The sequence below is a fragment of the Zonotrichia albicollis genome, chromosome 4 (assembly GCF_047830755.1).
Source record: "Zonotrichia albicollis isolate bZonAlb1 chromosome 4, bZonAlb1.hap1, whole genome shotgun sequence".
NCBI classification, from domain to species: domain Eukaryota; kingdom Metazoa; phylum Chordata; class Aves; order Passeriformes; family Passerellidae; genus Zonotrichia; species Zonotrichia albicollis.
In genome coordinates, this window is record NC_133822.1 from 38048730 (window position 1) to 38071903 (window position 23174).

At 38.4% G+C, this 23174-nt stretch overlaps 1 protein-coding gene across 9 annotated transcripts in view; it reads left to right on the forward strand.

Annotated features, from left to right (window-relative positions):
* Window positions 1-745: 745 nt before the first annotated feature.
* ANKS1B (ankyrin repeat and sterile alpha motif domain containing 1B) overlaps window positions 746-23174 on the forward strand; it is a 406891-nt gene continuing 384462 nt past the window's right edge. For 3 of the 9 annotated variants that reach the window (XM_014271376.3, XM_026797992.2, XM_026797998.2), the window contains exon 1: window positions 753-1261. In XM_014271376.3, the coding sequence (XP_014126851.2) occupies window positions 1128-1261 (134 nt within the window). In that variant the 5' untranslated portion in view covers window positions 753-1127. Of the gene's footprint in view, window positions 1262-23174 lie in introns of all 9 variants that reach the window. The other 6 variants (XM_026798001.2, XM_026797993.2, XM_026798014.2 and 3 more) reach the window with 5 other exon arrangements.

Below are 23174 nucleotides of genomic sequence, written 5' to 3' on the forward strand. Positions count from 1 at the left end.
ATACTAAGTGTTTCTTATCCTTGGAAACACTGAGAAGCCGCGACCCTGGCGTGCGGCAGGTGCCGGCAGTCCCGCCTGCCCGATTCGCTCCTGACCCCGCGGGGCCCGGGTTTTCCTGTCTGCCCGCACCGCTTCGCACAGCGGAGCCGGCGCTGTTCGTGCGGAGCCCCCGGCGCTGTTCGTGCGGGGTTCTCGGAGCTGGCCGTGCCATGTCCCCGGCGCGGTTCGTGCGGGGCTCCCGCCGCGCCCCTGACGGCAGGAGTGCCGCTGGCGCCCCCGCCCCGCACACTGTGCCACGGGCCCGTCGCCCCTCCCGCACCTGCTGGCAACCGCCCCGCGGGCGGGCGCGCGTCCCTCAGCGCCCGCCACAGGAGCCGCCTCTGCTCTCTCTGCTCCCGCGGCTCCCCAGCCCCCGTGCTCAGCGCGGGCAGCCGGCCCCGGCCCGGCGCTGCCTGAGGCCGCTCGGAGCCGCCGCGGGGGGCGCGGCCGGCGCACCTGGCGGGGCGCGGGCGGGCGGCGCTGCCGGCACCGCAGTGGAGCGTGGGGCGGGCCGGGGCCGGGGCCGGGGCGCGGCGGCCACGGTGGAGCGCGGGTTCGGCGGAGCGCCGGGGCGGGCGCAGGGGGCGCGCCAGCCGTGTCTCCTCAGCAACGGGCCTGGCACGGCAGGGCTGCGCCTCCTCCCTGCCTCCCTCCGCCCGCTCCTCCCCGCTTCCGTCCGTCCGTCCGTCCATCCATCCGTCTATCAATCTGTGAGGGTTGTTATCCCCGCTGGCCCGTCCGGCCATAGGAGCCGAGGCTGCCCGCTCCCCCCGCCCCATCCTCTCGGCCGGGGCTGTGTGTCCATGGGAGTGGGGGGAGGTTCTTTATTGGCCTCGTCCTCCCTCTCTCCCTCCCTCCCCCCTTCTTCCACACTCCACCCAGAAATGATCCAGTGAAACTAGGAGGAGGTGATTCTCCTCCTCCCTCCTGCTGCTGCTCCTGCTGGTCTGGAAGGGACTGCAGGAATCTCTGCTGTGCTCTGCTCTGAGGCAGGGTCTGGGGAGGGGAGACCGTTCTGTGGAGGGAGGGAGGGGGCCGCAGTGGCCCGGGGTGCCGCTCTCCCGTGGGGGGCTGCTTGGTTCCCGACCATGGGCAAGGACCAGGAACTGCTGGAAGCCGCTCGCACTGGGAATGTGGCTCTGGTGGAGAAACTCCTCTCTGGAAGGAAAGGAGGGATCCTGGGCAGTGGATCTGGAGCTATTCCCTTATCCAGCTTATTGAGGTAGGGACATCGTTCCCCATCAAATGCTGGGGATATTAACCTGTTCTTCCCTATCATTATTATCATCGCACCTCTCATCTTCATTTCCATTCCCGCATCCTTCATAGTAACAATAAATCGTTCACTCTCTCGCCAAGTACAAGCACGTCAGGGTTTAAAGTCACAGGCAGTCATTTTATTAACATAGTGGTACTGAATTTCCTGCCTTCAATGCGTCTGCAGGGTCCTTGTTCATTCTGTTACTAGCTGTGGTGCAGAACTTATGTTTTGACTGTTGGGCTAATACATACAATGTATTAATTACCCTTCCTTTGATATTTCTATCTTCCAATTGCTACTTTAATCACAAATGGAAGTGTTTATCACAGACAAGGCATTGCATCGTGGAATTCTGTGTAAAAAGACATAGCTTCACCTCATACCCTCACCCATAGCTTCTACCCTTGCTTGCAGAGGAAATTAGGCATGCCATCGTAATAAGCCTACAAAACAAAGAAAGAGAATCTTTTTTTGTGGGAGATCATCGAGGCAGAGGAGGTGTAAAACTTAGGGAGCAGGTTAGGTAAGAGCAGCATTACTTTCAAGGTACCTGGATTTAGTGGAGTGAAACTGGGTTACTGCCCATGTTGGGTGATAGGGCTTAACTTCAGTCATTAGTTGTATCTCCTGCCATCTCCAGCATAGCTTTGATCATAAGTTTCATCATGCTCTTAAGTCACAGCATTGTCACACTCATTTATGGCATCTGACTGTATTCAGAGCAGAGAAGGTCTGCAGCACACAGTCCAGTCCTAGTGTTCAACACTAAACTAGGCATAGCAAAAGAAGAAAAAATGAACTGAAACACTGTTGACCTAGAACATGAATAAATTTGGGGTTTGGTTTGGGGTTATTTTGTTCCTTAAAGAAAGAAAAGGCCTAGCACAATGGAAATTGATTAAATTAAAATATATTTGTGCTTCCCTTGCCAGTGCCGCCTTGTCAAGATATTTATATTATTTCCAAGTTCCCTATCAGGGAAAATTTATTGTTAACTCTCTAAATTATACTGTTTAAACTCTTTTATAAAATCTTGCTATTTTAAAGCTAGGTTTAGTGCTGTAAACAACAACAGTTCAGGTATTCATAGTTTACCAAAGTTCCGTGGCGCCCCTGTTCAATTAGCTATTGCACCACTGTTGAATTACTAGCCCATTGACCAAAACCAAAACACACCATGTGATTGCTTTTTGTACTGTACTCGAATATGCTGCTTAGGAAGAAGTGTGCCAGCTAGTCAGTTGAATTTGAAATATGATACCCACTTTTCTAAGTACAGGAGTAAGTTCACTTCAGTACAATGACTGGCCATTTATAATCTAGTTCTAACACATGGTTTGTGCAGAGGCTTTCTCCAGGGCTAGTGCCTGTGCTGTATTCTTGCACTGCTAATTTCATGTTGTATATTGTGAGTTCTGTATATCCAGAGGGGGTGCATTTGCTTGTGCTTGCCTCCCTTTATTAAACAGCACTGTTGTATGTTGTGTACACAGAACACGTGAACCGTGTGTTTTGTATATACAGATGGGTCATCACAGCCCTTGTTTGTTACTCAGGATTGGCGAATTTTAGGCTGTAAAGTCAACTGGCTTTTTTTTTTTTTTCCTGGAAGTGCACTTAGCTTGAAGAGAAGTAAAGCAGATAAAACATATACTGTTTAATTTATGGCATTTCTTACTAATGTCAACAAGAATGTCTATGGCTTTCTGTAAACACAGCTTCAAAAATGCAGAGTGAACTTTCAGCTGTATGCTGCATCCAGCTGTATGATGAAATATTTCTAATTTAGAAAGAATTCATTAAGCATCATTAATGATGCTTAAATATTCACAATCTAACACACTATGGAACATAGGGCATTTTAGAGGGTACAGCAGGAATGCTCAAAGCAGAAACTAGTATGCATTATAGTAAATGTATTTTATGAAAGAATTATATGTGACAGGTATTTTGACATAGCTTTTTTTCCTTTTTTTTTGGAAATGTTCCATGATCTAACTGATGCCATTAATTATGGATTAAGTCCAGAATGACATGCAAGATTAAACTTGGATCTGTCTTGGTACAGAAAACATGGAAACAATGTGAGAGTCATATGAACATCCTGATCCTGTTTGGGAAATCAACACTTACAGATAGTAGCAAAGCTGTAGAAGAGCCATACTTGTACACTATAAAAGTTTGAATTTGAGGGGGATCCAAAGATTTTTTAAATAGAAGACCTGAAGAAGTTTACTAGTAGAGCTATATTGGTATCTTTGCATACAGTTTGTTAGAATAAAAACTTTTGATGGTTGATTTTTAAAAAGCAACAGAGAAAAATATAGGGGCATAATTTTCTTAATTTTATTTAATTTTTAGGAGTAATTTTGACAGTAACTCCTGCTGTTTTGTTGATCATAATTATTGCTCAGTTTCAAAAATGGTGCCCCAGAACTGTACATATCCCACTGTGGTGAGAAAGGTGCATGTTGCTCTTTCTTTCTCCTTTTTGGCAGTGCTGTTTCTAGTGTTAGCTTGGAAAAGTCCAGCTCTTTCAGCATGCATACAGACTAATACTCTGCCTGATGCATTGGTCTAGGCAGTAGGACTACATTGTCCCTTTAGATTTCTTCCAAGTGCTGAAAACAACTCAGTTTATGTGGCTGAACGCTCTATGGATAGACATGATTTTTTGCCTGAATTTGTCTTTACAGTAATTATGTGCCCTGTGAATGAAATTTAGTATTCATAAATTGAAAAACACGCATTGATTGTTATCTGAACCAATGAACAAGCTGTCTGAGCTCTGATGTCCTATTTGCATTTTTATAACAACTTTTTTTTTTCTTAACGATTAATGTGCTTTATGGCACTTGGGGGAAAATGAGGGCAAACTTTTGTATGGGTATTCTATAGCTTGACCTATTTGTTGATATTAATTGCAGACTAAATTATACAAATTTTAAAGGCCTGACTTTTAATTCCTAAGTCATTAAATTATGACAACAGTTGAAGAAAACAGTTCTGTTCTGGAAGGCTGTTTAAGCACACATATAAATGTATGAAGGAATTCCTGCGAGAATTTAAACATGTGCTTAGAGTATGTGCAAAGTACATAAAAATGATGTATGCTTAATTAAGACCTCATATGCACCCAAATATCTGTAATACTTACTACATAATACCTCATGGCCAGATTGGTTTATCTACAACAATGACAACAAATCAGTGATGTTTGACTGTGTGGACTCTGTAACTCATTTCAGCTCAGGAGAAGTTTGGAGGGCTGCCCTGGGTAGTTTGTGCCCCTGCCTCAATATCCATAGTTTGCTCTGTATTGTAAAGATTGTGGCTTCAAGTGCAAAGATCAGCATAAAGCATTGCAACATACTAAAGCAAGTAACCTAAGTAAACACCTGTAATTTAGTTGCTTAAACTTGGGTACTTAGTGGTACTTTAGGTGCCCAGGTGTTTTCTGAATGGAATGATGGACTTTGACAAAGAACCAGCAACTCTGGAGATAACATCTAAATTCCCGGCGTGATACACTAGGACATCTAAAGCTGTGCTACATGTTTTGCCTATGGTCTCTAACCCAAAACATTAGTGCAGGGCCGGAGTGTCTTCTTTTACTATCTTGAGACACGTCATAAAACATTCAAAGTTTAGAAGACTTAAATCTAAATTTATTTTTTGTTTCTTTGTGAATTCCACTGGAATTGTCATAAATTAGTATATTAAATATGCTTCATCCTAAAAAAAAAGTTTTTGAAGTTTAGAGTTATGGATTTTTTTCCAGATTGCAAATAGAATTTTCACGTATTTTTATGTGATTTCACTGGCTCTTATATTATTCCAGTGTAAACATCAAAACTTGACAGTAAAATTCCACAGTCTCTCTAGAATTTGTCATTAATTTCTGTATCCCAAATTCTTAAATGCATATTAAAGGATTTAACACATAGGAAGAGTAATGTGTTTCTAACAAATCTGGTATTTTTAATTTTCTTAATTTGATTATCTCTGTACACATAGCATGTTTTAATTGACCAGCAGTTTTTCATAGCTGGATAGAGACAGCCTTCATTTCTTTCAAAGAATTTTTAGGAAAAATAACTTTGAAGGTTTTAATGTATCTCAGAGACCTTACCTCATTTTGCCACATGTAGCCATGCACATGCCCATTTCTTCCATGTTACTGGCAGGAATGGATAGTTTTTTGTTATACGTTAATTTTTAGTCTTTTTAAACTGAACATGTTAAAAGAGCTTTGGTTTTTTAACAGGACTGTGGGATTGAATATTAATTAATATGAACTGGCACAGAGTAGTAGGGAAGGTTGAATTGGCCCTTTTTTGCTCTTTGTTGGCTGCTGCCATTACACAGCATGAGAGGGTGGAGCAGCCTGCCTGGAGCTGGTTCTTTCCCCTTCCACGCTTGGCACTGTGGCCGGGAATGGTTTCGTTCTTTGCTCAGCCTTACTTAGCGCAGCTACACCATGTGTAGGCCTGGCCCAAGTTATTTCTCCTCCAAAGTGTAAGAAACACGGCAAGCAGATTGTCAGTCTGGGAGTTGCAATCTGTTTCCTCATCTGTTTCTCAGAGCAGTGCCTTGCTTGCAGCAAAGCCACAGTTTAGCCTGATGGCCTCAGTGTGTGCTGAAAACCACACAGATCCTCTTCTGTCCTTGTGCACAGCCCTCTGATTCATTCAGCTTCCTTTGTGAAAACAGATCGCACTTGGTAGGTCCTGTAGAGCAGGAAGTACTTAAAATGTTGAAATACTTTATGAAGCTTTAGTTAACAGTTTTAAAGCTTTTTCATGTTATAATTTGAATAACAAATGGACCAACTTAACAAGAATAAGGGATCTATTTCTGTTATTCATAACAGTTAGCATTGTTTAAAGTAAGGGGACCTTAACAAGATAGTGTTATGTGAGACTTGCAGTTCCAGAGTTCTGGGCTCACATAATTCCAAGGTATTTATTTCAGACAACCAACACAGATAATAAAATGGAAAATATTTATTACATAATTCAATACGGCATCCAGTAACTCTATATTTATTTCTAATTTTAGTCATACTACTTTTAATGAATGAAGGGGATTGTACTGATGTCCTAAGCAGAGCCCAGCATTCCCAGATTTCCCACTTACCTTCTTTATCCTGTTAGAGAAGTTAATCTAATTCTTTTGAGGACATATTTAATCTTTCTTTTTTTGCCTTTCAGTATGGAATGCAAACTAATAATCAGGACAACAGTTAGTTTATGCTATTTGGTATTAGTGGTAGTTGATTGATGCATTGACTCTACTTTCCCTTGCAAATATGTGAGCTTCTCTTAGCCTTTGTTTTGTTATCTTCTACCCTTTTAAGATTTATTTTTAGTCTTCTTTTTGATAAATTCTTTCAATCAAAGTTCAGACAACATTTTATCTATTGAACTCCTTAGATTTCTTCTCTAGTTTGAAATATTTACAGTATGTAAAGGTAGCAATATAACAATATCCAGTTTATAGATAGATGGTTAAGGCAAGGCAATTCACGAAGTATGTGTAATAAATCTTCCCTAGGAGTTCAATATGATCCCAGATTTAAGCTCTGTACTTAAACTCCATGGATAAACTTCGCACATCTCCTTACTCCAGAAATAGTTTTCTGAATATTGATGAAGTGTATGTTCTATTAATTTTCCTAATTGTTAGACCAAATGCAAAAATTGACCACCAAGAACTGTAGATCTAGTGTAAAATCTACCAAGGTAATTTTGTCTGCCCATAGATAGGATCAAAATATGGGAACTCTATTGGGGAGACTGATGGAGCTTATGATGGAACCAGGCAGACTAGTAAGGGAAGTTTGACAAAGGTGTCAAGAGGAGAAGCTAAACAACCTTCAGAAGATTGAAGTGACTGTAACTTGAAACAATACCTTTAGAATTCGTATAGAATCCTTAGCCACTAGATGGCTAGTGTCTAATTCCACAGAGGACCCTATGAAGTCATTGTGATCATCCCTCCTGTATATTTCGCCATTTATAATTTTAGAGGTTTGGTAATTCAGTAGAATTAATGCTGCTTTGTAAATTTTTGACATTGACATGACATTACTGTTTTTAAGTAGTAATGTTATAGTGGAACTAAAAGGGGAAATAAACGAAAGGGAATGAAGAATTATGTAATCTGAGAGGTCTGCTGTCTTGTGAAAGTTGGAAATGTCATGAAGAACAAATACAGATGCTTTTAGGGCAGGTGTTTTCACAGTCACTGCAGTAGGGATCCAGGACATAGCCATGTTTCCAAAACTCTACAGGTAGATTTTTTTATTTGCCTCAATTTCTGTTTGTATGAGCATTCCTGGATGAGCTGCTAAGGAGTGCTTATAACTTTAGGCAATTTTTGTTTATTTTCCTGACAAAGGCACTAGTTGAAGCATCCTATAAACTGCTTTAATTTATGCAACTGGTATATAATCTGTAAGGGACAGTGTAATGTAGAGTGCAGTTACAGTGCCTTTTCTTCAGCAAGCTTAGTCTGCTCACCTGGGGAAGTTACACATACAAGAGTTCTGCAGCTGGAATTCCCTTCTGCCATGGAATTTCTCTGCTGGCCATTTCCAGTTAGAATACACATCCTAATTGTATACTAATATTTGAAAGTAAAATATATTGACAGCTTTTAATTTTAAATAGTAAGTAGTGTTAATTTCTGCTTACTCATATGACATTTTCAAGTACATGAACACTTTTGGGAAGTAGGGAATACATTTTTTTAAACCTTCTAGCCTTTATTGGAAGACCTTTTTTATTTTTAATTACTTTTTCCTGGTGGCAGTATTTTCAGTATGATCACTTTGCATTAAGAAGTAATACAACAACTGTTCTGCACCTCATTTAACATCTATGAATTTCTATTAATGTGCAGGTATCTACTGTGAGAAAGGTTCTGTGAGATTTAGTTCCACAAGGTTATACTTTTATTATAATCATTTTACACTGTTTCCTATGTATTGCACATACATTTTCTAGAGCAAGAAAAATTGTTCAAAATGATGTCTTGAGTGCAATTTAGTTCCTCTTTAAAACAGCCAGTGGCAGCTATGTCTTTGTAGGTGTTGATGTCAGTGCCAGGTGTCTAAGTTCCTATTACAGGCAATGGAGATCTAGTCAGTTAGGGGGCATAGAGAGTGACTGAGCTCACCCCAAAGTAGATATTGAATTATTTTAAGATGAAACATATCCCTTATTTAAATATTTTTGTAGGTAAACATTGAAGAACAGGAAAACAATTGTAATTGAAAGTATATGTAGAATATATTAAAAATTATATATAGGTAGGTTGAAGATAAATTTGGGTGGAATTTCTTTCCTTCTGTGTTGTATAGCTGGTTTGGGTTAATTCAGAAGCAGTAGAAAGTAGGTACTGGTCGATGATCGGTAGATTAGCTGGCCAAGGGGCAGAATTCTGGATGGTTGAAGTTAGAGAGACATGAAAATTGCTTCAAATGCACGATGTTGTATCACAGGAGGTTTGTTGAAAATGCTCCAAGTGTACGAGAAACAAATTAGAAAACATGAGCTGGAGTTGAAACTTAGGAAGATAGGAAAGGCAAAAGTAAATACGTTGACATCAAAAGAAAATATGGACTCAGTGCTTGGTGGGGCGGAAGACCCAGTGACAAAGCTCACGGACGAGGCAGTGACTCATTGTCTTTTCTGCTTTGGTTGGTCGGCTATACAGTTTGACTTGCCAGCTTTTGAAACAGTCCCCACAGTAGAGGAAGATCAGGGGAACATTTACATTTGAGCAACCCATATTCATGTGAGGTTGCTGTTAGTTTTTGGAGAATTGTATCAAACATGGGAAGTTTCTGATGACTGAAAAAGGACTATGTCATGTGTGGTGGGGATAGAATGTAAGAAAATAGAGATAGTGCAGAAGGCAATCTCACCCCTGAGGAGTTGCAGCTGTACTAATCACCAAAGATTAGGAGCAGGCCTGCCCTTAATAGGCCACAGCTGTGTCCAATAAGCATGAGTGCTATAAAGGAGTGGGTTAGCTGGGTGGGAGGAGTGTTGGAGATTGTTGGCTGTGTTGTGTGCAAGATGGAGTTAGTGCTGCGAGGGCTATGTGAAACCACCAAGAAGGTATGGGACTTTTGCAATACTGTCACCACAGTCATGCCTGTGGTTTGGAAGAGCAAAAGGCTGGTTCTGGTGTCACCTGGCTCATCAGTCTATTCTAAGTCCTAGAGAAAGTTCCAGAGTGTATCCTTATGCATGTATTTTCTGCTCTCACAAAGGGTGAGAACGCATCTAATAATAGCCAGCATGGATTTACTAAACTTACGATGAATAAGAGGATGATAAGATGGGTTGAAACTTGGTTGGACTGTGAGAGGGTGTGATTGACAGTACAAAATCCAACTGCTGGGATCTGCTAGAGAGCTTCCTCAGGATTCAAGGGCCAGCATTGATTGCAACATTTTGCGTATAGCAGGTTTGTAGATGACACCAAACTGCAGCAGAAACATTCATATGAGGAATTGCTGTAAGGAGGGACCTGGACAGGCTGGAGAAATGGGCTCATTGGGGTCTCATGAAATTCAGGTAGAAACATTGTGTAGCCTTTCAGCTAGGAGTGGATAGCCTCTTACACCACTGCCGGTTCTTTTGCTGGAGTTGGACAGTTTTTTGTGTTGCACATCTTTTTCTAGTATGTTAGTCATTACAAAACCAAAATATTACACTTAGTCTTTGAATTCACACATTAGTAACTTCTTTCTCCTGTGGGAATGGTGTGATTGGTATGTGGATTTTCTCCTAATCCTTCATAGCCTGGACAAGTGCTGAAATAGGTTAAGTTGTTAAATATTCACACTGTCACAGTATGAGACGTGTCCAAGAGATAGATGCCTTTTGGAGAAAATAAGAAAAAGGAAGAGTTTTATAAATCAAATTTGGGACTGTCTTTTGGACTAGGTATTTTCTGCATATTGCTTGAATTTTGCTTGCTTCAGCACTGCATATTGCTTGAATTTTAAACCTTCATGATAATCCTTTCCAGTGTAGTTTATACTGGTATTCTGAAAGTTAACTCCTGAGTTTAATGTCTTCAGTGTTTACTTACTGACTTGTTAGGGTCATTGTTTTCTATTTTTAGATGTCACTTCATATGAACAGTGAATCTCTAGGTTATTTTTTGCAAATTAACATCCCCAGCATATTCATATTAGCAGTTTGACCCCAGAATCTCAAGTTATTGGTAAGGTTTCTTAAAAACATAATTTGTGCTTATTTTTAGTTTTCAGCTTTCTCAAGTAATTATTTATGCACTTCCATGTCCTTCTTGTCATCTGGATAGTTAATTTGTCAAAATATGCTCATAAGTGATTTGCAATCACCCCGCTTCCTGTTTTGTGCACATTTATTGCAGAGCAGTCTCTTGCATAACCAAGTGGTAGATCTGCCAGGGATATTCTCACATAATGTGCACAAGTAATGCTTCAAAGGACCAAATAAATAATTTGTGGAAATAAAGCATATGACATGTAGTATGTTGTAACATACATGTTACAAATCTGTTGTTTGCCTGTCACAACAGTTAAATCTATCCCCTATATTCCTACTTTCATGTAGACCATGCAAGTCTTAATTTCAGAGAGAGAGGCATCTTGTCATAAGCAGAAAGTAAAGCCTCTAAAGGTATGGAATAAGTATGTGTTCTGGGTGAGGAAATGGGGGGAGAAGACCTGAATCAAGGTATTTGGGGTGGTTTGCAAGCAGGCTGTATGTTTCTGAAAAGAAATGATTGGTAAAGGAAATGGGTAGAAGAATTGAGATTAGGAATAAGAACTGAGACTGACCATGGCAGTTAGCAGCACTGAGGACAGCGAGAGAAGTTTAGGAGATGAGCTATGAGGAACAGGGCAGAATAAAGAAAAATTCATTCAGCAGAATTGAAAGAAAATATATATGTACTGAAATACAGTTTTCATTCAAAGCCTGACATTTTCATATTTCCTTGCTATATTTGTGAAATGCATTTGCAAACGGTCTCATTTTCTTTTAGTGCTAAAATAAATTCCTATAATAGTGGTTAATAAAGGGCCACCAGACATGACATTAGTTTAAGTGGAAGAAGTGCTTATGATAAATCATCTAGTCAAGTTTTCCAAGATGACACTACAGGGTGAAATTTCAGGAGTTTTGGTTTGCTTTTTTTATGAATGATAACATTAAGGTTGCCAGGGAAGTTTTTATGTATCCCACTGAATGCAGGCATTACATGTTTTTATTTTAATGGCACAATCTGTAGTCTTTTCCTCACTTGTGGCCCAGGATAGACAGTGCTCATTAAATAAGCAGTTATTCAGCGTTTTTGGCTTACTACTCAGTATTTAGCCCTGAGCCTCATTTTCTGCACAAAATTCAAACTCTTCTCTAGAAAAAGAATGATTAATATTTCTCCTGGGCTTTTTTTTTTTTTTTTTTTGGTGATGTTTGTCACTACGGTATCTGACTGCTTCACAGCATTAATGAGTTTACTGTCCCTGTACTTCAGTGACTGGGTAGGGTTTTAATATCTGCATTTAAAAATGCTGACTGAAGCACTCTGAGATTATGGTGAGAAGTTTGTGTTGAATTGGTGTTTCCATCTGGTGACTTCAAAGAGCTCATTTTTCACAGGATTAATATAGTTAGTATAAAATTATAGGAGTGGCTCTTCATGGTCAGAATGAATGTCTGTCTAGCAAAGTACTCCTCTCCACTTTTGACTGTGAGTCAAGAGCCTGTTCTTAGAAGAATATAGTGGCAAAGCAAACACGTAGTGTGTAACAGTTTCTCCAGTGTACTCTCACAGCTTTTAGCAATTTACAGCAGCTTTCTACAACAGATGTATTGTCTTTGTATTAAATAGCTCCAGTGGATTTTTTTCTTCTGTGCATTTGTTCAATTGGTCTTTGAAGCAGTGCAAATTTTTAGCATTCATGACATCTCACAGCAAGGGTTCCACATCTTAATGAATTATTATATGAAGAACATTCTCTGTAAATTAAGTAGCATTTATATGTTCAAATGCATAAAGATCTGTTCAGATACTCAGAGGTTTGTTTCTGGAGAGCAGACATGGATACAATGCAGTTCTGTGGTGCAGCATTAAACTGCTGTTCCTGTTCTTACCTTATTTAATTGATTTAATAAATACCAATGCGCCTTTTAATACCTTTGATTTTCAAAACGAAAAGTTTTTATTCAATCATCCCCATTAAGGGATAGGCCTTCAACTGTTCCAAGATCATTCATTGCACAATAAAAGGAGACCATGTGATTAAGACTCTTATTAATACTTATGTGTTAGTAGGGTGACTGAGCATCAGAACTTTAATCCTTGCCTTTGCAATCACAACGCATTTTAATACACTCCTTTTGTATATAGTTATGTATATATTTCCACATAAATGTATTTTTTTTTCCAGAGAAAAATGCATTTCTTTTGAGATTGTAAATATGGACTACCCATATGGTGGTGAATAGAACACAAAGAAATTTGAGACATCTCTAACAATCTAGGAAAAACTACAACTCCTGATGTGTATCTAGTATGTTTATGAGACATTATGTAGAATTTAAGATACTGGAGGATGGTTTTTTCCTTTTTTTTCTTTTCAGTGACTAGTGGTACTCATTTGCACAAGATTGCCATTATATTATGTGAAACAGCAAAAGTGAGGCAAGAGAAATCAAACTTTAGTTGTTGAAAGTCAAGTGTGAAGATGAAATGAAAGAGCTGTGTGTAGGGGAAAGATGTTATTTTCCTCTCTTCTCTTGTGGGAAACAGCAAGGTCATTCCCTAGTGATGAAATGTTTCATCTTATGCCCTAGAAAGATAGTTTGAGGCATAAATGGGGTGTGTATGATTTTCTCACTTAAACTGTGGACCAGAACTAATGAGTTACTTCAGAAGAGAAGCTGTTCTTGGTCTGTGGTACTTACTATGTTGCTACTGCCTAACCAAAAAAAGAGAGGAGCTTCAGCACTGAGCATCTATGTCTCTGTCATTCAAGCAAGAAGGAGTTACACAGACATAAATAGTATAAAAGGAGTAAAAGTAGCAGAAATCTTGTCATCTGCCTCCAGTGCCTGAGTAGTCTTTGCTATGACATGAACTGTTGCAAAGTTTGTGCTCATTCTTTTGCTTGAAAGCTCAGCTGGTTGTAACAGGACACAGACTGAGTTTTGAGAAAAGCACTTGTTTAGAAGTGTCTCCTTTTTAAAATGCCAAGGGAGCATCCTCCTTGTTAGGCTGCCTATTTCAGTAGATAATCTCCAGGGACTAAATCAGCTAATTATGATGGTAGTAAGAGATGAAGAGATTTCTTTCCCTTCCCTCAGTAACTAAATATTGTTTTCATAGGGTTTTTTCTCATCATCATCCCTTCCTTTCCCACTATTACTGTGATGCCCAGCCTGAAAGGGGGAAGAAAGGATGTGAAGAATCCTGAGGTTGCTTGTGCCAGCCTTGAAAAAGAGAACCTTGCTGCAGGTATTCACCTCAAGGCCAGGGAGTCCATATGGAAAACAAAAGATATCTAGGTTAATGACTTTGGTAAATGCAGAAGGCACTAGGCTGGAAATGGCATGGAAAAATTGAACATAAAGCAGAAATTCATTGGGTAGTTTGAAAGAACAGACGGAATACTGATGAAAAATATAAGATCAGGGATACAGGACTGATTTACAAAGTAGGGCATGGTAATTTCCTGGACAAAATAGTAGAGGTCCATTTTCAGAACCTTCCTTAAAGACTGATGAAAACTTTTGAAGTGGCAAATGAATTTATGTAGAGTGACAAGAAAATACATGGAGATGGTTGGATGTTGTCTGGTCTTTGCCCAAGAGACCAGAAGCACGTGTGGATGAGTTTGCCTAGCTACTGGGGAAAATGCCAAAACCAAACCCACTATCTCTGAAAAATGGCAGAAGGAAGGAACTCAGTCCTTTTGTGGTATTTCTGGTAAAATATGTTCTTGGGCCTAAAAAAAGCTCAGTCAAGAGTGAGAAAGCAGGCCTTAGGATTATTTTTTAAAGCATAGAGCCAGAATGTCTAGACTTCTTTCTTTTAAAGTTCACTACTTTGTCTAATCTTCATAGTAGCTAATTATCCAAATCTCCTTTGAAAATCTGACTTTGTTAAATTACACAAGATGTTACCATTTTTGAGTGTCACAATTCCTAAAGAAGAATCAAGAGCAATTATTGGAGAAGGTCAGCTTGTAATATGCATCTCTGTAGATAAGTTTCATGTGACTTGTGAGGTGCTGTATCACCATGCAACTGTCATTCAGCATGCATTATTGTAGTCTTCTGGGATTCTTGGAAAAGTCCACAATACAGCTGAGATTTTCTCCATGAAAATGAGCCTTTTGCTAAAACTGACAATTCATTATATTCCTGAGGAGTTGGGTCTTTGGGGATTTTCTTTCTCTGCTCCATAGAAAGCAATCAATGTACCACATTAATTTCACAGTATTGCACTACCAAATTTACTGGGCATCAGATGAACCTCATGTAAAGCATGCAGAACTCGACGAAGGATGGCTCTCTTTTCACTGTAACTATAAGGCAGATGCTACCTTTCAAAGCAGCTGAATTGACACGCACGTAGGGAGTTGTCAGGAACTATTTCAAATTTTCCAGAGCAGCAAGGGAGGCTGTCCTGACTGAGAGCACTGCTCAGGGCATACTTCTGCAATTTTAGTCACAGGGCCTAACGTTCCGATCATTGCAGGCAAATGCAGTATAATTTTGATGACAAATCTCTTTCCCTTTTCAACTCCATTAGGGTACATTATTACACATCTAAGCATACAGGACTTGACAATAATAGGAATGATTAAAATAGTTGTTTTTCATTTAAACCATTTTTGATTCATATATGAAGAATTTCTTTCTAAAGATGTTATAAGTTTAGTTTTCATGGGCATCATGCAAAGAAGCTTTAGCTAGATTTGAAAATTCTTAGAAACCTGGTAACACCTGGGATTAAGATTAGAGATTTGTGACCCACCTTAAAAATTGTCAGAAAAGGAAAAAGTAGCCTGACTTTAACTTCTCATTTGAAGAGTAATATGTCTCTTAATTTGATGTTGTGCTGCTGTGCTGAAGTTGGCTGTATATAATACAGTACCTGATTTTTTTCCATAATTTTCAAGTGATTGTTTTTTGAGCAGGTTTTGGGGTCAGTAAGCACATATAGCAATTACAGTATGCAAAGAGAAGTTTGCCTCATCCATTCAAATGGATTCTCAGGCTAAAGCTGGGATCATTTATTCTGACCATGACAGCTGAAGACTTGTACACCTAAGCATTAGTTCACATTCCAAATGAAGAAAATGCCTTTGGCTAACAGCAATGCATTCTGTAACTCTACACTGGCCACATTAATGATATTGTATAGCTGAGTGTTACTGCACTAAATATTACACGTCTCCAGTTCTGTTAGTGCTTTGATCATTAGATTCTCTTTTCCAATTGAAACACTATCAAGTTGTGTTTGTGTTTCACTGTTAATCAATAGTGAGCTAGCCTATCAATTTCTCAATAGGGCAGTATTTTCCACTACAGCTTAAAAACTTAAATGTAAATAATTGCTCACTTTATCTTCACACATCTCTTTTTTTTTTTCTATTGTGGGATGTTACTTCAATGCTAATGAGACAGGACTGGGTATCACCATCCTCCAGAAAATAATGCAAGTGGGAGAAAACATACTGAAGACATTTTGCAAATAAGTTTGAGTTATGTTTTCTATATAGGAAACCTTGAAAAATCCTGAAAGGAGCTAAGTCACACTCAAGTAGTTATGTGTCTGGTTTATAGATCTATGCTTCAGTGAAAAGAGCCAAGTTCCTCTCCTTAGAGGCGTGCATCAATAATATGATGATGTCAAAGGTGCATGTCCTCTTCCCTCCCAATCAATATCTTTTTTTTTCAAGAAAATAGAAGTGTTTGTATGTCTGTAGTAGTGCATGAAAAGCCATCTTCAATTAAAAAAAAAAAACCCAGGTTTTCTTGTTGAACTGTGGTTGTTTTTATACTTGCTGTGGTCTAAGTTTCTGACCACACAAAGAGCATGGAGTTTAACAAAGCCCAAAACAGTAGATAAGCTGGTAACTCTATAATTCACCTCTGATGTGGAGATTCAGGTTCAAGTCTTTGGTCTTATCCCAAGAGAATTCTGTAATTGGTTTACCCAGCATGTACTTTTCCCCAGACCAAAGATTATACAGAGTTACATAAAAATATTATTCAAAGAGATTAAAGATTTTAAATCCAAAATATGCAAGCAGTGTTGGACATGACACTTGCTTGGGAAACAGAATGATGGTATAAGGTTACTTTTAAGTTTAATCTTCCCATTGTAATCCATCAGTTTTTAGTTTCAAATTCTGGTTTTTTCTGTTTAAAAAACTTAAAAGTCAACACGAAAAACCCCCACTTCAGAATGATTCTTAGTTTAAATTTCACATAGGAAAGTGGAATTACCAGAGACTCAAGATTTGGAAGACAAATACTTTAGTGAATTCTAAAGGCAATTTGTTGCGAAGTAAGGCAGTGTACTGTTTGTACTATATTGAAACCTTTCTGAACCACACCTTTCAATTAAATTGTTTTTGTGTGACAACATTTTGAATGAGTAAGAAATGTGTGAGATGGTAGGTTCAAAAGCCTTAGCACTGTTTGAAGTGGACCTGCAGTTTTCTCTGTGGCATGGGCTTGGAAGTACAGGACTTGGAACTTGTCAGAGTATTCTGTGCTTTTATAGATTTAGCAGAACTGTGCAGTTATGAATGTGTTGGTTGTAGGTTTCATTTGTTTAGGCACTGAACAAGATTTAAAACTGCTCCTTTCTCAGATGAATATCATCAATCCATTCATGTCTGTGGTGAAGTTTTACATTTGTGCAATAATTTTCATCTGCTGAAGTAATTACTATTCATATGTGACTTCTGGCTGAACTGGTTGGAGAAAAATATGTTCATTAACATATTACATTACTGAAATCTATCAATCTGGAGCATAGATGTCTTTCTTTAATATCTCCATTTCTTTCTTCCCCCTTCCTCTGATCTGTCTCTCTTGGTTTCTCTGCCCACCTGTTGCCACTGTTTCCCCCTTCTCTGCCTCTCTCTCCCCATCACTCTATTTCCAATAATCTACCTTTCCATTCATCCCTTTCTCACCACATCTCTGCACCAGCTTCTGCCCCACCACCATCTCTCTCCCCTCTCTCCACCAGTTTAAGCCATAAAGAGAATCACCTGAGGCAAAATTATGCAAGAACACAAATCAGGAAGCGTTGCCTATTGAGCTGAAAATAGTAAGATAGAAGGATTCAGTGACAAAGTAATCTGAAAAGGGAGAAACTGACGTCTTTGTTTAGGAAAAAAGTTGGTGTTCCTGAGGATGAGCCAATGGCAAGTATGATTAGACTAAAACAGGGCAAGTTACCCACAATCCCATCCAACATTAAAAAGGAAAAGTGTGAAATAGAGAGGACGTGTTTTATTTAGAATATGGACATCTGCTTGGGTTGTATACTCTTGTCTGTGAACTGAGACTTAGCATAATAATGACAGCAAGTATCCTAAAGAATTGTTGGATGATTTGACTGATTATAGATAAGTTCATTAAAAAATAAAAGCCTATGCAGAAATACCTGATAATATAAACTACTTCAGAACAGAGAGCTGAAGATGAGGATGTCTGATATGTTTTCAGAAATAATTTAGATGACAGTGAAAAAAGAAAGGTGTGACTAGGGATTTCTGGCAGTAAAGAGAGAAGTTTTAGATCACACCCTTTTAATTGGTTTGGTGATGTTGCTAGATTGTAGTGGATGGGCCTTTTTTATAATGTACACAAAAGAACTTCACACATAAGTGCTTCAGATTTACAATGGGGCTGCTTTGGAATTAGATAATTAAAGTACTGAAAAAGCAGAAAGAGTGAGGAAAAGTACAGTGACTGGCTTATTTACTGGTTTATAAAAAACCTGGAGACATGATTTTGTTAGTTAAAACATAAGCATAAATAAAGATATTTATTTAGGGGAGATATAAAGAGAAGGTACAGAAGGGAAGTCCTTCTCAGTATGCAATTGTCTTGAGAAAGAGATTAGTTAATGAGTAAAAAAGCTGTCTTGCAGAGATTAAGATCATATTCTGCACTCCACTCCAAAATTCTCTTTCTCTCCTTCCTAAAGATTTTATATCTAGGCAAAGCATCATAGAAAGCGGGGTGAGCAAATTTAGGATCTCTTAGATGCATGGAAAGCATGGTGAGGTAACACAGAGCAATGTTATCTGTAAATGACATCATCTGTGCCAGGATCAACAGAGCCACCTAACAATCTACATATGGTTCTCTTTAGATTTACATGTGTGGAGCAATGGTACCCAGCCTAGAGCTACACAGAGCGAGCTTGGGACTTCTTAGCTGAGGTTCAGTGTCATGCAAATGTGGCTATAATTCTTCTGGACTTCAGCTAGTTTTAGGAGCATTATAAATGCACACAGTTGGCCAAGAAATGCTAAGTCCTAACTGGCTTTTGCAGGCAGTCCTATGTCTGTGTACCCACATTTCTCTGCAGATAGTCTGCCTATGAACTGTGCTGTGTCGGTGGCATATTGTGTGCATCGCTGAATGTTGTACATTACCACATGGTGTTCTTCAGATAAAATTCACTCCACTTTAATCATATGAGAAGGATGGTGCTCTCTTAGTTGTTGTTCAGTATTTTATTTTCTCATTGTAGCTGTTAGCTTATGCCTTTGACGCACAGCTTGTAGGTGTTTCTATAAAGAGAATTCTTTTCCTCACTTATTTCACAGTAGAGTTTTGCAAGTATAATGCATTTATTTTCAGAAACAATCTTTGTTGATGACAGGGTATTATTACTCCACTTTACAAATGGATATGTGAAACCCTGAGACACTAGGGTCAACATCATTGGGTAATTTTAGATGCCTGATTCAAAACACCTAAAACCTGCTTTCTGACTTTGAAGAATATTTGTCATCACAAACCATTTAAAAGTGCAAAGCACAATTTCCTCTGACTAGCAGGGCAACTGCGTATAGTGCTTGTGCAGTTCAAACTCAGAATATGAAGTGGATATTCTGAAAGTTACATGCTTGATGATCATTCTTATAAAGTTAGATTTAAGAGACTTTCCTACTGTCAGAAAACCTCTGTGGTACAAGAGGTCTGCATCTCTAGGTCAATACTGCACTACCCTGCATACAAATGTATTCATTTTTCCCATGCAGTCCTCTAGCCCATTCAGAATATATTTCCCTTTCTGTTCAGCTTCACATTTAGCTGGCTCTGTTCTACAAATTCATGAACTGCCTTTACAGTAGGTTACATATGCAGACTGAGGCAGTTTTAATAAGGAAAAAAATGCATGCATAACTTATTTATGCCATTTCTTGTCTTTTCAGTGGGATTTCTTAAAATATTTTTACATTATTATATGTAGATACATAATTTCCTTTTTCTTTTATAAAAAAGTGATAAACTAGCAATTCATCATGTTTGTGGTATCAATGCTCAGATGCTTTAGACCTGTTCAATTTTTGCTTCTCAACTGACCAGCTGCATGATAGCAACTCATGGGGCTAAGACCCAGAGTATTCATGGCCAAAGAAGTCCTCTTTTGGCCTTATGAAGCTTGTAAGCCACGAACTACATGAACCTGATGCAGGTCAGTGAGAAATGGCACTTCAGGATGTGCTGCACAGAACTCTGTGCTTGACTAGCATGCTTGGTACAGGTAGCCAGTGGTCATGGGCATAATTATTTTGAAAGTGTTGCTGACGTTTCCCCAGTTATGGTGGAATTCCTTTTAGGAAAACACGTTCTGGAGGGTGTTTTACAAGTGTTAGACACTTGTCACTTGATGAATGCTCAGCTCTTCTAGTTTGTCCAACTGTTTTCTTAGCTTTAGACTTCATTCTAAATATCCTGTGTTTCTTTGTGTCCTTTCACAGCTCTTCATTTTACCTTGGGAGGCTTATCCTGCCAGTCTTTGCCTCATCTATTTAAATTATTTCAACAGCTCCCTCCAAATTTCATGTCTTGCCTACCTGAGTCCTCTTTTCTGTCTTCTCATTTAAGCTTATTTTAATTTCCTGCAAATTTCCCTTAATATGCTAATTCAGATTTTCTTCCCTCATCCCCTATTTTCTTCTACTCTAGATCACCTTTCTTAGAAATATGACATGTGACATTGCAGCTTCAACAAAGCAGTTTAATCATAAGCAAAGTAAAATGTGATTTTTTTACATTGGGGAGTAGAGGTAATGCATAATAGGCCATGTTGCTATAGCACTTGCAAAATTCACCAACCATAAAGAAGATGAGTTAGTCAGAGAAAGAACATATCTGAGTCTGCATTTTACTGATGGGCAGTAGCTTTTTAGCATGATTTGTACAGAAGACCGTGATTTATTTAATTCTGCATGGTAGGATGAGTCTCAGAGTGCACTAGTGTGTAAATAGTACACTCAGGGAACTTCTTGTTTATAAAGGAAAATCTGATTATTATTGTAGAATGAAGGGAATGCTGCAGTCAAGCAGTATGGAAATAGTTTTGGAAATTTTAAGACTTAAGGGATTTCTCAAAAAAAATCATGCGTGAATACGCTTTAAAAGTTGGAATCAAAAGGTTTTTGGTTGAAAAGGGGAAAAAAGGCATTCTTTTTTATGTATGTATATATAAATACATCTAAAATGAACCAATAAATCATTCAGTGTGTGATGCTAATTTTATTGGTTTGATTAGTTACTCTGCAGTGTGAATGGGAGAATTCCTCAGTGCCATGAAAAGCACAGTTTTGCTCACATCTAGCATATATATGCATGATGCAGGTATTGCACCTGAACTTCTGCATTGGTAACATATTCCGAGTAGAGAAACAGTCTCAATGTCAGTGCATTCAACTCTTTTATAAATCTATCTTGACCATGAAAGATGCTTTGAGAATGTATCTGGCTGATGAACAATGGGAGAAGACCTTGTAAAATTTCTCCACCCAAAAAATGCAAATTTCAGAATTCATGCTACATAACTAATTTTTAAAGTATATATATGCTGGATGTTTTATTTATGAAGATTATTAGCTGGAAAATTTTTGCCATATCTGAGAATTCTTCTTCAAAGAAAACTGTGAAGAACTGAACTCATCCCTTGGTATGGTGTATAGCTCTCAGAAGGAAAAATCATGACAATAAATGTTGATTTCTCTCACTCTAATATAATATTTTACTATCATTTAACTTGGAATGTATTACAAACAACAAAAAAATCATTCATTATCTAGAACCTGAGCAGAAAACATTACTTATGAATGAATGATAATTTATGTAGAACTAGGTCCCATCTTAAAAGACAATTATAAAATTGGATAATGAAAGGAATGCAGAATATGCAACATTTTAAATTTTAAATATATAATCAGATTGAAGTAATATAATCAGATTGAAATAAAATGATACTGTGATTCGTAAGACCTTAACGTTGGAAAAAACCAAACATTGCATTAGGTTGAACATGAATGTTGTCATGGATTGAAGTGTTACTAGATAAGAAACTTTAAAATTTGATAGAAGAAGCTACCATTTATAGTCTCTGTTTAATGTTAGTAGCCAGAGGGTTACTCTAACAGTGAAACAAAGAGGAAGATGCATTTAAATGTGGCTGACTCCCAAGCCAATCTTAACAAAGTCCAGTCTGAGAGTTCCCATATTCCTCTAACCGGTTTGTGTCCTTTGTTCAGCGTCTTGAAATAAATTGTCACTTAGAGAAATGCCAAAGTTTGATTCTGTGGAGTATTTTCATTTTGGAGGAAGAAACTAAAGTTGCATTAGTCAAATTGACAGATACTGAAAAACTAGAAACTACTGTGAAATGCTTTATAAAACAGGATTAGACTATAATAAACCCCTGATAATCTGCAGAAAAGGGTTAAACACAAACATTTTTGATAGACCAAGAATATTTTAAAGAAGAGAAATAAAATTTTAAAAACCATATATAAAGAATATTGAGTGTGAACAAATTGGTATCCGATTCTTTAGATAACCATTCTATACATAGACTTCTTACACTATCAAAAGAATTTAGAGATGTCAAGAAAGCTCTGCGAACCTAAATTCTGTAGCAACATACTGTAAGAATACTCTTAGTCCCAGTTTACAATACTAACCCACAGTATTGGCAAGTGACACTAATAGAAAAGTTCCCAACAACTTATCTCAAAGTTTTCTCAAGATGATGAAAGTGTGTACCACAATTGTAATTTCTTCTCACATCTCTTGGTATGGGCTAGTGGTTCATATTTATTTCAAGTTCCTCAGATGTCTGCATTTTTGTATTCAGTTCCACTAAACTTTCAGTAGGTTCATCTTGGTATTTTTGTTCTTCTCTGATATCTGCAATAAAAATAGCGTACTTTATTCAGCTGGTGGCTGGGACACATCCTGGTGCCTGGTTCATTTTGTTTTTAAATACCCAGGGGAGTTCTAATCTGTCAATACCTGCAGGTAGTTGGAGCAAAATTTTTTTACTTGAACATGTAGCTGATTTAGCACTGTACACCAGGATCTATTCTTGGCATCTCAGATAATGATAGTATTTTTTAATTAAATGAGGTATTAAGACAGTAAAGTGACATATTTTCAATGATGTTAAAAATAATTTTAAATTAAGGGAGATCCTCAGATTGGTGAAAATTTTCTCATGGCAGAAGATTGCTGGTCTAATGTGTTCTGCTTTCTCTTGATAAAATTATGCCTTGTGTACAAGTTTGCCATTTCATTTTCAG